Genomic DNA, 17,281 nt, shown 5'->3' with positions numbered 1-17,281 from the left:
GAAATGCGGGTGTTTTACAAACAGAGCAGCCACTCCTCTGTGCTGACTCCAAGTCTGCACCGGGTACTTCAGGCAGCAGACTCTCAGCCCGTTCACTACGCCATCCACTCTTTGTTCCAGCTTAATTTGCAAATGAATCTTCTGAGGAGTAGAGTTAAGTGTCCTTTATAAAACTCCCAGATCATTTACGTCAAGTTTGTTAACAAACTTTTTTTTGCAGATGTCTGCATTAAACTAATGCAGCAATTCCCTTATGTGGACATGCCACAAACAGATTATCCTCAGATGTCAGAGACAGATTTGCTCCATCCGTATTTGCTTCCATTGCCTGAACTAGTTTGTCCCCAGTTTCTCAGTAGTCCATCACTTACAAGAAAGTCTGTGTTACTCAGCAAATCTTGGCTAAGGATCACTCACTGTAGGATGGGTAATGCAGAGACTCTGTGCAAGTGTTGCCTTCTCATATGAGCTCTTCCTGCTAGGATTAAGAAGCTGGAAAAAAGGAAAATATCTCAAAAGGCAGGTGTATGAAATTTACCTGACAAAGAACTCCTCCAGAGAAAACCTTAAAAGCTCATTTTTTAATTAATTTTTCTATTTGTCTTTTTGTAAGAAGAGATGAAGGAAAAAAACCCCCACTTTTATCGTCAGCTCTTGTAAGGATGTTTCTTTAGACTGTCACCATTTAAAAACTAGTATGTTCAACCAAACCAAACTATCTATTTTAAGGGAGGTTGAATTGACTCAACCAGGATGTTAGTGGTGTCTAAAAGTCATTTTACCCTCACCCCAGAAAGAAACATGATGTATTTTTAGTGAATGTTTATTTTTATCTGGGGTTCCTTTTTCATGGAAAGTTCCAAGAGCTCTATGTACCAGATATCTTGGCCACATAGTTTACAAGTTATTGGTAAATCAGTTTGTCTCAGAGTAGCCATTTAAGCTTCTGAAGAATTGCTTGTCTTTGGAAGGCATCTTCCTGTAACACTTTCAGGGTGCTAACTCACCACGAGGTTGTTGCACTTAGTCACCCTGGTACTTACTCTTATCTTCTGAATTGCAGCATAGTTCGCAGAGAAATCATCTGAACAGTAGTGATAGCTGACATTTTGAAGATGGCAAAACATTTGTGCTAAGGCACTTCTTTGTTAGTTACCCCTGTAGACTTGTTTAGTGTCGATTATCATGATAGCGTTCATTGACAGCAAGTTGACTCATAGTGATGCCCTGTGACACATGGTTAGAACCGTTAATCAAACATCTAGACAAGATCTTCTTATATTTTGGATCTCAACTCATGTTTTTAATCGGCTATTTAGAAAAAGGTCAAGAGTTTACTTTGAATTGCTCTCCGTGGAGGAGAGGGGTAGGACAAGCAATTCCTTAAGATGAAGTAATTATGTGCTTTAATTGACAGTCAGAAGTCATTGCCCGTGTTCTTCTGGTTTAGCAATCCACCATGCCCCATGGGCTTTCAGAGCATGTGCAAGAAATTACAAAACAAGGAAAACTTTGGGCATAGCTCCATGTTCTTCTTGGCATTCTTAGAGAGCAATGAGAGTGTCTTAAGAGGATTCTGTAAATACAGATTAGCTTTTCCACAGAAACAGCACAAACTATTTCCCCATGTAGACAACCCATAGTTTCTTCACCTTGTGCCTCACAGAGACATTTCCTCTGGCTTTTGTCACAGGCCTCTTTACTAGCACAATTTATAGTACAGGAGCCCCAAGCCTGTCTCTTTCCATGACTCGCTTCTCTCTAACATGAGGAAATCCAATTCAACAACTCTGAGATTGATCAGGAAGACCGACCTGATAAGGAGGTCTATTTACACAGGATCAACACCTGGGGCTCCCACCATGACCTGGTCTCTCACCACAACCACCAGTCCCAAAAATGAACTAGTCAGTTGGCTCTACCGTAATAAGGTGGAATGAATCCCAAACACTGCTGGCCAGTCCCAGCAGTGCCACTGCCCTTGTACTCCATTCACACTGTACTTTGTTTACAAACAAAAACCTACATGTTAGCAATTATTGTTATTGTTTAGCTTCTCCACTAATTATTGGAAGATAGAAATTGATGTAATGGGTTTTGAGGATGCAAGAAAAATATTACTATACTCCTTTCTGTGTGTGAGCTTAAAGTCTTAAAGTACATGCCAGACATCTATCTTTTTAGAAGTTTTATGTGAAGAGCAGAGATAAGTAAGCATTAATTGTACCCTATGAACTACGTAAACACTGAATCCTTGCAAGGCTTACCTGAAAAGTATTTGGAATAACCTTTTCATAAAAGCTACAAGGCAGTAAATCTGCTCATTCTTCCCATTTATGGTATAAAAATCCAAAGCTCCAGCATATCAATTTTAGACCATGCTTTGGCTCAAGCATATAAAGCAATTTCCCCCTGATCTTCTTTCTGAGGTTATTTCTCAGCCATTGGTGTTTATCTTATACATCATGTGTCCCCTAGATAACTGAAAGGTGGACAGAAAGATACAATTGTTTTTTTTTTCCAACTACTCTGGAAGTCTGCAAACGATAAAACAGGCAGGTCTTTCCACTGTCCAGCATCCTAGGATAACAGCTGAGTAGTCTTCTGTCACTAATGAAATAATGCTACTGGTGAATAGCGATCAACAGCTGCATCCTGTATCCAAAACAATAAAGAGGCAGGGACCCAGCTATTACGATAGTCACGTAATAGTCACTCAGTCAATCAGCTCTCACATCTAGATAATTTAATACATGTAATTGCCTTTGGCCTCCTGCATTTCTTCTCCATCTTCTGACTGACTGCTCTCAGTGGATATAAATGGGAATGACCTGCAAGGCAACTCCTCTGCAATGAAAGCTTCGGAGCAGAGCCAGTAACTACCACATTCTCCATCATGTGTCTGGGTTCTTTTTAGCCAGGCTGCCTTGACGCAGTCTTTGTATATGTTCCAACTAAAATTCACATATCTTTCTCTTATGAGGATTTGGAATAGGATTTTGGCAAACAAAGCAAGGACGACAGCATGAGTTTTGGATGTGCTGAAGAGGAGAGTCATGGCAGAAATGCTATGCTGGAAAAAATTTCCTGTCCTTGGGGAATTTTTAGGACTTCAGAAACTCTCACATTCTGCACCAGGTCAGAGCCATCTTTCAGATGGGGAGAGCAGTCAGACAGAAAGGCAACAAAACAAGTAGCAGGCTGGTTGTTAAGACACTCACTCAAGTTGTACAAAATGCAGCATCAAGCTTGTGCCTGCAAGCTGCTCCAACTATGGATTTTGTCAGCTCAGTCGGCCATGGAGCAATATGGCTGTCAGCCAGGACTCAATGAGTTCATGTTGTTTGTCAGCTCAGGAGAAGCCTGAAAAAAGAGTCATGGAGATGATATTTTGGCATCTAACCTTGTTCTGAAAATTGTTTGGCTGACAAGGTTGTGTTGGGACACCACTGAAAGCAAATTCAGACTCTGCAAAATTATTTCATTTCAGTGAGCTGACTAATTCATACCCGAAAAAAAAAAAACCAACTAAGTTTTATTAAGCTTTTTCTGACCAACTCTATCCATGCCCTTTTTTCCCTAACTAGTCAAAGGCACTTTGTACAGACATTTTCTGGCTTAGCATGACATCTCCTGTTGTTACATTTCAGAGAGGCTCTCTCTCGCACATTCTTGCAGATGCTGTGCAAAACAGTCAATAAAGTCCATACAGGAAGGAGGTATTGACGAGTTGCATTACAACTCCACCCTTGGAATAAAGGACCCCTCCACCCCCCACCGCCTTGTCCTTCAGTCATCCACACACATACTTCCCAACCTCACAAACACAGCTGGAAGTAAAGCAAGTAGGGAACAGTTTTCCTATCCAAGTGTTCAGGAAGATGATTCACAAGCAGTGAAAGCAGAGCGGGAGCTAGGACTGCTGAAATGGCAGCGTGAGCAGTGTTCACACAATTCCTGGCAACGCAGAAAATAAAAAACCCAGGTAAGTTTCTCAAGTTCCTGGCCATGAGGACTTTCGGTGTTAATCTCTGTTAAATAGCCTTGAGCACTGTCTCAATCAAACAGATCTTGCATTACCTTTCTACAGTAAAAATGCCTTTTTTGTCTTTCATTTAATCGTTATTCTCTGAGGCAAAGAACACAGATCCAACTGAGTCATTGAGGCAGTTCCCTGTTATCACAGGTAACTGGGTAATTCAGGCTGATTCATAGGTTGACCAAGCTCTTTCTTAGAAGTATTTTTGTTTATCCCTTGCCATTTCCATTGAGTAGCTGTTCCAGAAGCTTACTGGTGAGAATCTGTCTTCGGATTTCCAGCTGGAAACTACTACTGGCAAACTTATATATCATTCTAATTACTTGGTGCCACATTGTCCTATAGCATAGATAGCTCTTTTTTTCTTTCTCTTGTTCATCACTACTATCACCCCTAGCAATACAGCTAGAAAGAGTGGTTTATCTCCTCTCAGGTTCTAGGTTTGCTCTGCTAAACAAGAGAAGCTTTTAAAATCTCTTATTGTTTGGGAAGAAATTAAAGTAGGTAAGAATATAGGGACTTAATTTTCCATATCATAGCAGGAGCCTTCAGTAACTGGAATTACAATGCTCCCTTACAGTTTGAGGCCTCCTTCACATACTAAGCAGCAACAAAAATGTATCATCAATGTGCATTAGCCAGCGTTACATCAGCTCTACTCTGTCTCTACCTACAACAACTACCTCTGGAGACCATGTGGACAGCTATTTGACAAGCTACTTACAGAATCACAGAATCACAGAATCGTATAGGTTGGAAAAGACCTTTAAGATCATTGAGTCCAACCGTAGGTCCAACTGTAAGCTAAGTCCAGCTTAGCTACTGACAACTAGCAATACAGGATGGGGAAGTGTCACCAGTGACAGTCACACCCTTTTTCACTCTGAAGCAAGCTTTTGGTCAGGTTAGAGACTGCTGCAGCTCTGGGTGAACGCTGTACAGGCTTCAGGATGACTAAGACCACTTTCTTGGAAGTTTCACTGCCAGGTGAATTCCAGGTCTACAACACAATCCTTGTGTCATCTAGTCTGAGCTGGACAAATGAAACCACTCAGAATTAATATCTAAACAAGAAATTACACAGTTCTTTGTTTCCTCTCCTCTACTTGGCCATTAGGGCATCACTGTAGTTGTCACTCAGTCCAGCCAAGCCCATGTAGCTATATAAACACCAATACACATGGAACACCTAATTTGTATTCAAAGTGAATCGTAGAAGTTGACAGCAGTTCACAAATGACACTGAGTAGTTAAAAAGCAGATGGATTATCAGAGACCAGGAGGAAATCATTGTTTTCTTCAGTTTAACCTCAAACCTCAGTAAACAATCCAAGATGTCACACAGGAAAATCCCTGAGCATAAACAACACGCTGGTGTGTCATGTCCCATATATCATTATCCCATAGCTGTCCAAAATGCTATGCAGCTTTGTTGGACAAGAAGTAGACTGTGGATTCAGTGATTCATAAAGCAGAAGCTTTAGCCAGAACATACAAAGTTTGTCAGTGCTATTTTTCTCTGTAGTTATTCTGCATTAATGACAGTATAGAAACGTACAGAAAATACAAAATCAATTCCTATGAAGAAATATAATCTTTCTTACAGCAGGTTTCATAAAGTTGCTGAGATATTCCAGAAATCGGTCAGACAACTTCCCTTTTGACTTGATGTCATTCATCAATTGTGTTTCACCAGGACCTGTTTTTTACAGCAGTCAATCAGCAAATTTGCCGAGCGACATTACAGCAATGCGTCCATGGTGGTATTAGGTTGTTCATGACTGAAAAGAGGGAGCTTTCCATAACTGCACTAACAGCAGGTATCAATTTCTGCCTGCTGTGTTGAGATATACACTGCTTGTCTTTGTGCGACATACAAAAATCTTTTATTCTATTTTTATTTCTATTTCTAGAAAGCTTTCACATCGCTTTTGTGCACATCTTTTAACATTTGGTAGCTTTTAATAACCAGAACATTTGGTAGTACCACTGACAACATTTCCACTGCATTATTTCTCTTAAACATTTTACATGTGAGGAAGATATTGAAAGAAAGACTATATATACTTCTGTGACCCATACAGTTTTACAGCATTTCTCGAACAGTGATGTTTACTTAGAAGTTCTCACCCACAAGTCATTCAGACCAACAGAAATTTTCTAAGGGTCGTTACACCAGTACATTAAATGAAATCAGTACCTCAGAGAACAGTTATAATTACATACATGTTATCATAAAATGTTAAAGTCTTTTGTTATTGAAAATGCTTATTTCTGGACTTCTCATAGCTCATCCTGTTCCTTTGGCAGAAGCCATGTGATTTTAATGACTAAATTCATCACTTTTACACTAAGCTTTCTGAAAGTCCTGTGTTGCAGAAGCAGCAGGATTTCAGGTCTGAGAAAGCACAAGTAGCAGTGATCACAGTCCCAAATACTGAGCAGGGAGCTAGTTTACATGCTGGTTTTATTCCATATTAATTGTTTAGGGAGTATGGTTGGCACATGAATAGTTGGGCCAAATGCTAAGGGCCAAGTTGGAGAAAGGAATGGGGACTCCTTTCACTGCAAGTGGCACCAGCTGGAGAAGCCAAAGATCACATTGAGCCACAGGTGCTGGGGAGAAACATGACGGGGGCTAGGAAGAGAAAAAGACACACACTGGAGTAAGAGAAATGATAGGCAGGAACCACAGGAAACGGAAGATGCTGGACAGCAGATACACACTGCACAAAAAATAGAAACGGGTGTGGATGCTTCTTATACCCAATGTTGTGGGTCAACTACAAAGAGGGGTCACTGGCCAGTCCTTGTGCCCTCCACAGCCCACAGTCTCCTAGGGAAACGTTACCAGTCCTTTTTGAAACATGCCTCACTGCCATCTCCTTCTCTTTTCTCATTGCTCTGCTTTCCCACCAGGCAGCGTCCTGTTTGCTGTCACTCCATCTGACTGTGCCTTTAGGAACCAGGATTACAGGGAACTATTTGCTGCCAAACCACCAGAAGCATGTTTGATATACCAAATGGAAAGTTTTTGGCAATGTTCATAAATAAAAATTTACTAAAACAAATATGGGATCCTATCTGTGCGTTTCCTAAGCCTATGCAGCTAAACTGTTTCCAAAACTATGTACTACTCATAAGATTAAGTCCCATACCATAAAATATGATCTAACTCATAACTGAGGAATGGAAATGAGGCAAGATTTCTCATTCTGTGGAAACAATTAGAGTAAGCAACAGTTTGAACTCACCTTTCCCATGGGTCTGCAGTTAAGCTTTTAAAAATGCCAAGGAACAACAACTTGAATATTCTATTTTTTTCTGCATTCAGATACTGCTTTTTTTCTGCCCTTCTTCCTCCTTGTAACTGAAGACTGATCTGAAATGCTTAACGGTGCTAGGGAGATATCCAGCATCTGTAATCTGAACAAAAACTTTAGAAGAATATAAACTGGTGAGATGAAAAGATGTGGACAATGCCCTTTAGGGAGGACTGTAAAGGAGGGCTGCAAACTCATCTCTTTGGAATCTGCTGCTGCATGAAAATGTGCTCCCAGATACAGAAAAGGCATCCTTTTGCCTAAAATGGAGGAGAAATTCATAAGGAGAAATTGAAACCAACTATCATTTCTGAAGCATGTTTTGCATTCTTGGCTAATAGGAATATCTTTCAAATGTTCTAGAGATGATAGAAATGGTATTCACAGCTGTAGTTTAAGTAGTTAGACACAAATCTATCAGCTTTTCTCCTGAAAACAAATAGCAATGGGAAAAAAAAATCCAAACCAGAACAGCTGAATAGACGGAAATTATATTCACTGGCTTGCCTGCAAAGCAAAAGGAGCATTCCTTTCCAAAATGCTTTTTCTCAGCCATTCCCCATCAGTCCTCTTTCTTCCCCTGGAGAGCTGGTTACTCCTGAGATTCAAGAGAGAATTCTGTGGCATGTCTTGCATGTGATAATAAGAGAAGGACAGAAAGGTTGTTAGTTCCAATAGTTACGATGAAAAGTTTTTTTGGTTGATCAAATTGAGTCTTTTATATTTACAGCTGACTGATACAGCTTCCATCTGTGCTGATGAGTGTTAAGCTGCTCATACAAAAAGTCTGGCATATCTGAAATGCAGGACTTTGAGAAAACTCTTTTATCCTGCCTACAGAATAACAGGCTTGTATTCTGCCACTAAGAAAATTTCATAACAATAAATAAAACCACTGGCTTCAAAAAGCATTAAGGAAAAAGCACAATAATTAGTTTTTCAACCTTTGAGGCATTCTCATTGCTGAGTAGTCACTAGCAGTCTATACTGGGTCCGATAGTGTTCAACATCTTTATTAATCATCTGGATGATGAGGCAGAGTGTACCCTCAGCAAGTTTGCTGATGACACCAAACTGGGAAGCGTGGCATGCCAGAGAGTCATGCTGCCATTCAGAGGGTCCCCAACAGGCTGGAGAAATGGGCTGACAGGAACCTCATGAAGTTCAACAAGGGGAAGTGCAAAGTCCTGCACGTGGAGAGGAACAACCCCAGGAACCAGCATACGCTGGGGACAACCTAGCTGGAAAGCAGCTTGGCAGAAAAGGACCTGGGCGTCCTGGTGGACACCAAGTTGAACACGAGCCAGCAATGTGCCCCTGTGACAAAGAAGGCCAATGGTATCCCGGGCTGCATTAGGAGGAGTGTTGCCAGCGCGTCGAGGGAGGTGATCCTTCCCCTCTACTTAGCATGGGTGATGCCACACCTGGAGTGCTGGGTCCAGTTCTGGGCTCTTCACTACAGGAAAGACATGGACATACCGCAGAAAGTCCAGCGAAGGGCTACTACAGTGATTAAGGGACTGGAACATCTCTTCTACAAGGAAAGGCTGCGAGAGCTGGGACTGTTCAGCCTGATGAAGAGAAGGCTCAGGGGGGTTCGCATGAATGTGTATAAAAACCTGAAGAGACTGTGCAAAGAGGATGGAGCCAGGCTCTTTTCAGTGGTGCCCAGTGACAGGTCAAGAGGCAATGAGCACAAAGTGAAACACAGGAGATTCTACTTAAACAGGAGAAAAAACTTCTTTGATGTATTAAGATGCACTATGTTTGCAATGATCTAGAAAATGCATCTAGACTAACCTTCAAGTTACAGGTCTTTTCAGGGTTTTCCTTCATCTTACCCTGTAAGTGGTCCTTGTAGGCACTCAGAGATCCTCCTTAATTACTGCGGATATCCTGCCTGGAGCCTGCTTAGAAGAACATAGGTTGCTAGAGGGCAGAATTAGGAAAAAAAAGCTGGGGTTTTTGTTTTTAAGGAAATGAAAGAACTTAACTTTGGTTTATCATGCCCCAGTCAAAGTGTGGAGCCTAACTAATAGCTCATTTCTCTTTCAGCTACATGGCACTACAGACAGTCATGCAAATGATTAAAAAGCCTTCAGTTGCCTTTTTTTGTATGCCTTGCAAGCACAGCTGGAGTTGGCATGGTTGGCATATCTGTTTGTGAACTGTTGATCTCGCTGAAGTCACAGTGTGGTCAAAATTCACTTGCCCAGCCATGGCTCTCCTAAAAGAGTGGTTTCTAAATCATCTCCTGCTTTCATTGTAATGGTGAACAACATCTGTTGTTGAGGTACAATCAGCCAGACAAATGGCTTATTTACTGCCAAATATCAGATTAGTTGAGCCTCTTCTTTGGTAGGAAGGAAAGACTGTGCCCACCGTCTGCCCAGATGAGACCACCTGCCTCTTAGCTTGTAACACCACTCTCTACAGTGCCTAATCTTGTGCAAAACCACACACGTCTTTGGTGAGTTGTTCCATCCAGTAGGCAGCAATCTGACTCAGTGATAAGAGGCAAGCTAGACAGCAAACAAAACTCTGCAAGTTCGCCTTTCCTCGGAGAGCCTCTGGAAAACTGGAGTCCTCTTCTCCCCAGCCACGTTTCTCTCACATGGAGTAAGGCCTGGAGATCTGCCCTTCCCTGCAGCCAGTCTTGGGAAACACTTGCTCTACTTCCAACCATTACAGGCAAAGCAGGCTGTGGCTGAGCTTCCTGGGCAGTGGGAAGTTTGGTTTATGTGCCCCTTCAGTTGCCAGGTCTCCTTAATATACATTCATAAGTAATTTGGGTCCTTGGCAAAAAACTCCTTCCACTTCATGTCTGGTTGATCTCAAACCCAAAGCTGTCCTAAGCCCTGAGCCTGGCTGATATGAAATAATGTTCCACCCACCACTTTTTGTCCTTCTGAGGACCCTCCAGTTCTTTGCTTCCTGCTCCAGGGACTGGGGAGGATTCAAATTTCCTGCTACTTCCAGACTATCGGAAGGAAACTCATTCCAGTAGTCTTCACTTCCCCCTCTGCAGGGGAAATGTGATGGGGCAGGGAAGTGCTGCTGATTAAGAGGACACTTCTGAACCTCCACTTTTGCCAAGACATCAGGTCCAGAGGACAGATTTGCCTGCCTCCTTATTGACAGCTCTTCAGCCAGGGGCAGGAACTCCCCGCACTGCACAGAAACAGCACAGTTAGGGTAGAAAAAATCTGTACTTATAAACACAGTTGCACATTTTGCATATGAAAAATCCCATCATCCTATGTACAAACATTGCAGGACCAGTGTGGGAGGTAATTTGAAAAAACAGCCCTTTCTATATCCATTCATACTATTTTCCTTAAGGAATAACGTCCAAGGTAGGAGTCAAGGGTATTCTGTGCCATTTAAATGTCTGCACTCAACTTTGAAGGTAGCCTTCAGTGAGGTACTGATAAAAAGCCAGCGGTTTCTATAATAAATATTAAGCAAAAAAAAAAGTTTGTTTTGTATGGTGACAGTCTCACAGAGACAGGGCATGGTGTTAGGGAAACAGTAGCACTTGCTAAAAAAAATGAGTTCAGCTTTTCCTTGCTCTGGCTGTAGGATTTTCTGGAGCAGGGTAAGCTGTTGCCTGCTCTCTTTTGTTATTACTCTGCCTTACTACAGAGACAAGACTAGCTATAGGTAGTGCCAAATTTCTATATGTGCTTACAGGTTTGGTTCTAATACTCTAAAACTCAAAAAAACCCCAAGCATAAGAGAGGGAAACAGCCAGATCCTCTGACTTCAGATTTTCAATGGCTACAGGAGTGCTCAGTTTCTCAGCTTCAATAGTGGTGTTCTGGTTTCAGCTGGGATAGAGTTAATTTTCTTCCTAGTAGCTGGCATAGTGCTGTGTTTTGGATTTTAGTATGAGAATAATGCTGATAACGCACTGATGTTTTAGTTGTTGCTAAGTGGTGCTTACACTAGTCAAGGACTTTTCAGCTTCCCATGCTCTGCCGGGTGCACAAGAAGCTGGGAGGGGGCACAGCCAGGACAGCTGACCCACACTGGCCAAAGGGCTATTCCATACCATAGGGCGTCATGCTCAGTATAGAAACTGGGGGGAGTTGGCCGGGGGGTGCAGTGATCGCTGCTCGGGGACGGGCTGGGTGTTGGTCGGCGGGTGGTGAGCGGTTGCATCACTTGTTTTTTTCCTGGGTTTTGTTTCTCTCTTGCACTCTTGTTGTTTTCCTTCTCATACAATTTATTATTATTATTATTATTTTGTCCCAATTATTAAACTGTTCTTATCTCAACCCATGAGTTTTCTTACTTTTGCTGTTCCGATTCTCTCCCCCATCCCACTGGGCGTGAGGGTGAGCGAGCAGCTCTGTGGGGCTTAGTTGCCAACTGGGGCTAAACCACAACAGTGGCCTATGGAAAATCACATTTTACAGAATTTACATTTTTAATTCTCACCCATAAGGTGGCTATGAGAGCTGGGTCTTGGCAACATCTGCTTTTAGTCAGCAGATTGATTTACGTCTATTCCATTGAAGCTTCATACTTAGGGGTCCCAAAACTGGCTAAAAACCACAGAAACAAAGGGCTTGCCATTTTTGGGAAGTTATACCCACATCCCCTAGGAAATAGGAGAAGTTTGAAACTTTCAGAAACAGCATTATTTCTTAGTTCTCAGGACAAAGCAGAGTGGTTATCAAAGGAAGAGTATGTTTTTAAATTAAATATTTGCCATATGCTGGTTTTACTATGTGTTATTGTCTATTTGTTGTTACTTTTACTGTTTCTTTATTTTAACTTCTGAATTTCTCAGCATTTCTGAGTAAAAAAAATTAATCAATTTTATATATTCAGTCAACTGTTCTGTTGTCCTGTTTTGCTACAGTAAGGAATGTGTCCCAGGTAGACTTCTTACAATGTCACATACAGTTTCACTGCCTTTGAACTGCAAGATAGAACTTATTCCCCTCCTACTCTCCTCCCTCTACATACCAGAACTTTCATACATTTGATAACTTTAATGAAGAATAAGTATTCTTTGCTTTTGAAATGCAAATCAGGATGACCAGTTGAGAGTCTTGAAACTTAAGTGGCTGAAAAGTTCGAGGTCAATGTTATTTGAATAAAATAAATTTTTTAGATTCTCTGAATGACTGTGCTGTATTTTGTAGCTTTGGTGGCACGTGAATTCTGTTTGAAGCAGCTGTTCATCGCATGCAAATTGCAGAAGTTACTCTATTTCAAAAAGGAAAAGATGCATACAAATGTCTGTCTTAGGGAACTGCCTAAGTTTCAGGCTATATCTCTGCTGGTAATGAACCATATGTACACAGTATTCAGTGTTTTCTTATGAACTGGCAAGAATTTTTTATTTTTTATTTCTATAAATGGATAAGGCATTACATTTATTTTCAAATTAAAAAAAAATGCCTGTGCAAGCCTGTGAACCTCTTAAAAATTTTAGATAAGGCCACCAAAGCCCAAACAGTAATGAATTTCCATTGCATAAATCTCCAGGGTTTGAGAGCTGCACTTGCTCCCTTGTGCAGCTTTAATAAGTGATACAAGGGTGGTACACAGAGCCAAATCTGTCCCCTAATCATCATTCTATCAACTTCACTACTAGTGCTCACAATCTCCAATGCAGGCACCAGCTTGTGTAACTAGGGAAGGGAAAGCAAGAAAACTTAGTCCCCAGTTTTCCACCACATCAGTCAGAAATCCAGATGTGTTCTAAAGCAGTCGATGACGAGGCTCCCTGGCTGAACTTAGTAGTGATGGGGGAAAGAAAACTTCTCATGGTTGTTCCTGTAAGTAACAAAAAACGCAGCAAGTTTAGGGAGGCCTGTGAAACCACAAGATCAACTGGCAGATGGACATTACAGCCTCTGGAGTGAAGGAGAGGGAACACAATGCTGCCAGAAGCAGTTTATAGCAGAGTTTATGTCATGGGGTGTGACAGAAGCTGTATGATACGGCATACAGAACTGGCACTGAGAAAGCTGGAGACTCTGCAACATGAAGAGAGTACCCAGGCATCAGTGCCAAGGGAAGAATAAAGGGCTAAGAAACAAGCCCTTCACTCACAGAAAATTGACAGTTAGTTATTCCTATGCAATCTCCATACTTTTATCTGTAAATGACCCACTACACTTTTGAGCGCCAGATATTATGACAGCTGAACGAATAGTAGGGGAAATAAACATGACTAGCAAAGCCACTTTCATATTTGCTTTCTTAGAGTAACTGCAACTTCAGAGTCCGTTACCACAAAAGTTTGTGTGAAACCCAAATATGTGATCAAGATCCTCTTGTGTCAGATGCTATACAAATACTGAACGAGAAACACAGTTTTTGTCAGCCTGGTAGGCAGGAATCTTTGTGCAGAAGGGGCCAACTTTTATCAGCAGGGTGGGGTGCTTTTGGAGGGGGAGGCTAGACATTTTGATAAGGAAGAATATTAAAGAATCTTGTGAAGGAAGATAGCGAATTCATTTTGCTGCTATTTAAGTCCAATACCTGTCATGCATGAGAGCATGGGTGAAATTAATTTTCAGAAGTCTGGGCAAACCTCAAAGACATTATTTCATCATGCAGCTACCCAGAGAGATATATATAATTCAAACATTAGTGTAACTGTTCACAAAGGCATATCTAGACCAGAAATTTACTTTCAAAATTGAACTAGAGTATTGGCCTGAAGCTTGTATTGCTGCCACGGTTGGTGATACAGGGGTTAATTCAAATTTAAATATATCAAGTCACAACAACACCACATCAGTCAAGCTAGTTCTACTTTAAATTGCAAATGTAGACATACCAAATATTAAAAAAACTGTTTGTTTCTTCTTACCTCTGAAATTAATTTTATTATTCTAGACTAGTTAATTTATATGCCTAAATTATTATGTGTTATGTAGATTCACTGCCTAAGTTAGGGTATGATTTGCTATGCAGTGAAAAATCAGTTGTATTCTTAATAGAGGCAGTTTAGCAGAAGTCTCTGATTTAGACGGACAGACTTAGATGCCACAGTGTTGCAGGGTGAAATACAATTCCATGTTCAAGGAGATGGTGTAATGGTTCAACCAAAGATACAAATCTTGACGTTCAGCTTGGTCCCGTATCTTAATGTAAGATAGATATTGCTAAGCTACATTTGGAGTGTATGTGCATACACTGGTCATCTAAGGCATGTGGAAAAAAATGTCCTGTGGTGGGTTTGGGTTTTTTTTGTATAGGCTTGTAAAGCTTCCTTTTTTAAACAGACATATCTCCTTCAGTCCACAGTTAGTTACAGATTGAAACACTCTTTGACATGTTTCTTTAAAACTCCCCCACTGTGCTTATAAATCAGACAAATAGTCAATTGTCTGCTGTTATTCGTACCTGAGCTTAGCAGCATTTTCAGTGGCGAAAATCAGCTCAACACTCAATTAACACATGACATTGCTGTAATAGCAGAATCTGGGAATTTCCACTGCCTTGTCCCACTTACCTGCCCTCAGTAGTAATTTGTGTACAGCATGGTGTGAGTTAGAGAGTCTCTGTGTATAAAGTTACTACGGAAGGGAACACTGACTCTTTTTTGGATGTCACCACTAATTTTGTGCTCTAATCTCAGGTTTAACTATTTAAAAATAGACACAAACATTTAGGTATTGCCAGGCATTTGGAAATCGTTGCAAATACAGGTAAATATCCAGACAAAATTCTTCTGTCTAGAGCATTTATTTTACCTCTTCATGTTCAGAATGCTTTAAGATTTCTGAAGGGTACAAAATATAGCTCATTTACTCTAACTTCACTTCACTTGTTACTAGCGTAATGAATTAACGGAAGTCGAAAACACAGGGGATGATCATAGAAGACACTTCCACTATACACAGACTTTTTGCAATTCTGAATATGTTTTTTGAATACACAGCAGTTTCCATGCGAATCAACAGGTGAGAGGGAAATTCAGAACATTTCAAGACATACTAATGTTAGATAACCATAACCTCTCTGATAAACACAAGGGAAAAAACACACACTCCTCTCAAACTGTTTCACTTTCCAACTCCATTATAGGAATATTTTCTATACAGTTTACAATTCTGAGGTCTCTCTACTATGAAACATGTTCCTTTTGCAGGATTTTGTCAAACCACTACTAATAAAATATTCCCTATTTTGAAAGACTGGCTCAGCAATGATTTAATTTACTTTAGGTAATTTTTATTCAGTTGGCACAAAACACTTGACTGAAGAACAGGAACTTGAAAAATGAAATTAGCTCCTCAAAGTGTGTTTTCCTACAGAAGAGTTGTAGTCATGTTTCCTACACACTTTAGCAAGGAAAAATGTTAAATCACTTAAATATGCTTTCTTCCAAGCACTGACACTTTTTTAACAGATACTCAGTTAATTTCAGTCTCAAATATTGGCAAAAATGTCTTTAGCTGTAAGATCTCGGAGACGGGTTCCTTTCTTTCCTGGTAAAAGTCAAGCCCAGTTAGCAGCTCCACATCCCGAACACGTGCAGAATGAGCCTGAACTCTTTCTTGAACCCATTCGGAAAGTGTTTTGTTTTCCTGCCAAAACAAATAAGAACAATGTTCAAATACATAAAAGGCACTGGGTTTTGGTGGTGGTGTTAGACAATAACCAGTGTTTGAACTGGTTTGACAGACTAAAGGCCTCCAGTTGGTAAAACTTCTTTCAGGTTTTCCTAGACATCTTTACAGCCTTGCATTTAGGGATCTCATTTAAACAAAATCAAATGGAGGTCCCCTCTCCCCACCTTCCCACCTCCAAAGTAACAGAGAAGCAAAATTATGCTGAAATGGCAAGTATGACTTTTAACTACAAAGTACAGCTGAGTCATGTTTTAAACACACAAGTAAGGATAGTTTTAGTTACAGTATTAATTAGCTGCAGTGTTCAGGCTAGCCAAACAACGGCACCTGACAACCTGAAAGAAGTCCGTACAGCAGCTCAGTCTTGATTGTTGGACAGCAATAATAATTGCTAGATAGACAGGGAAAACAATGGCAATGTAAGCACTAATCAATCAAAAATGTTATTGCTCAATTCTTTTACTACAAAGTCTTTTTGCAAACAGATGGTAATTTGCTTTTCTGTTAACAATATCTGCTTCTGACACAAACGGTTCACTAAATTTACATCACTGCAAGACCCAATGAATATAAAGTGCAATGATATTTGGGGGTTGTTGCTGAACTTTAGAAATACCAGATGTTAATTTCTAAAGTATAAAGACTAATTCATTCAAATTATTTATTTTGTGTATTTAGTCAACTCTCAACTACCAAAAAGATCACTGGGCAGTTGTGGATTATCCAGACCACAAATGAGGAGACATCCAAGTTGTTTCTGAGTAGCGCAAGCTTACACCTGTCTGGAGTTTTGAGTTCAAAGTTATAAATAAACTAAATAAACATAATTGTATTGTTTTGAGGGCCAGTTCAAGTCTGTGCAGCTATACTTATGTGCGGGGAGACTCTGTAATACACACACTGAGCTAAGGAACCTTCTGTGTCCCAGAGTTTATGGAATAGACACTCAGCTGGCTGAACAATACGTATCACACTCAGCTAATTTATTTTGTTTGCTACAAAACAAAAGGGAGTTTTACACTGTTAGTGGTAAGCATAGATTTTATTTAATTCAAGTATGAATTTCAACTGCAGAACCATCCACCTACATGCTTACTGTCTAATTTTGATACAGGTGGAACAAAGGATTGAAGGAATTCTTCTAGCTACACTGAAGGGAGTAACACTCAAAGTCCTCTGATACCTCTGGAGTAAGTTTATCCTGCAGCCTTCCATAAAGCTATCTCATCACCCTGTTGGCTGTGCTGCTGTTCTCAGCCCTTCTCAGGTGACAGCATTTCCAAGTCCTCTTATCAAACCCTCCTTTCTTCTTC

The 17,281-nt window shown here is 40.6% G+C and overlaps 2 protein-coding genes across 2 annotated transcripts in view; both read right to left on the bottom strand.

The window, feature by feature from the left end:
- ENPP1 (ectonucleotide pyrophosphatase/phosphodiesterase 1) overlaps nt 1–7,510 on the bottom strand; it is a 75,153-nt gene extending 67,643 nt beyond the window's left edge. Inside the window, exon 1 of the mRNA XM_075498758.1 lies at nt 7,294–7,510. Within this exon, the coding sequence (XP_075354873.1) occupies nt 7,294–7,302 (9 nt within the window). The 5' untranslated portion in view covers nt 7,303–7,510. The remainder of the gene's footprint in view (nt 1–7,293) is intronic.
- Nucleotides 7,511–12,781: 5,271 nt separating this feature from the next.
- ENPP3 (ectonucleotide pyrophosphatase/phosphodiesterase 3) overlaps nt 12,782–17,281 on the bottom strand; it is a 45,646-nt gene continuing 41,146 nt past the window's right edge. Inside the window, exon 25 of the mRNA XM_075498756.1 lies at nt 12,782–15,923. Within this exon, the coding sequence (XP_075354871.1) occupies nt 15,750–15,923 (174 nt within the window). The 3' untranslated portion in view covers nt 12,782–15,749. The remainder of the gene's footprint in view (nt 15,924–17,281) is intronic.

The sequence above is a fragment of the Mycteria americana genome, chromosome 3 (genome assembly GCF_035582795.1).
Source record: "Mycteria americana isolate JAX WOST 10 ecotype Jacksonville Zoo and Gardens chromosome 3, USCA_MyAme_1.0, whole genome shotgun sequence".
Taxonomy (NCBI): domain Eukaryota; kingdom Metazoa; phylum Chordata; class Aves; order Ciconiiformes; family Ciconiidae; genus Mycteria; species Mycteria americana.
The sequence above is the reverse complement of the archived record's forward strand: the minus strand, read 5'-3'. Positions and strand labels throughout refer to the sequence as shown.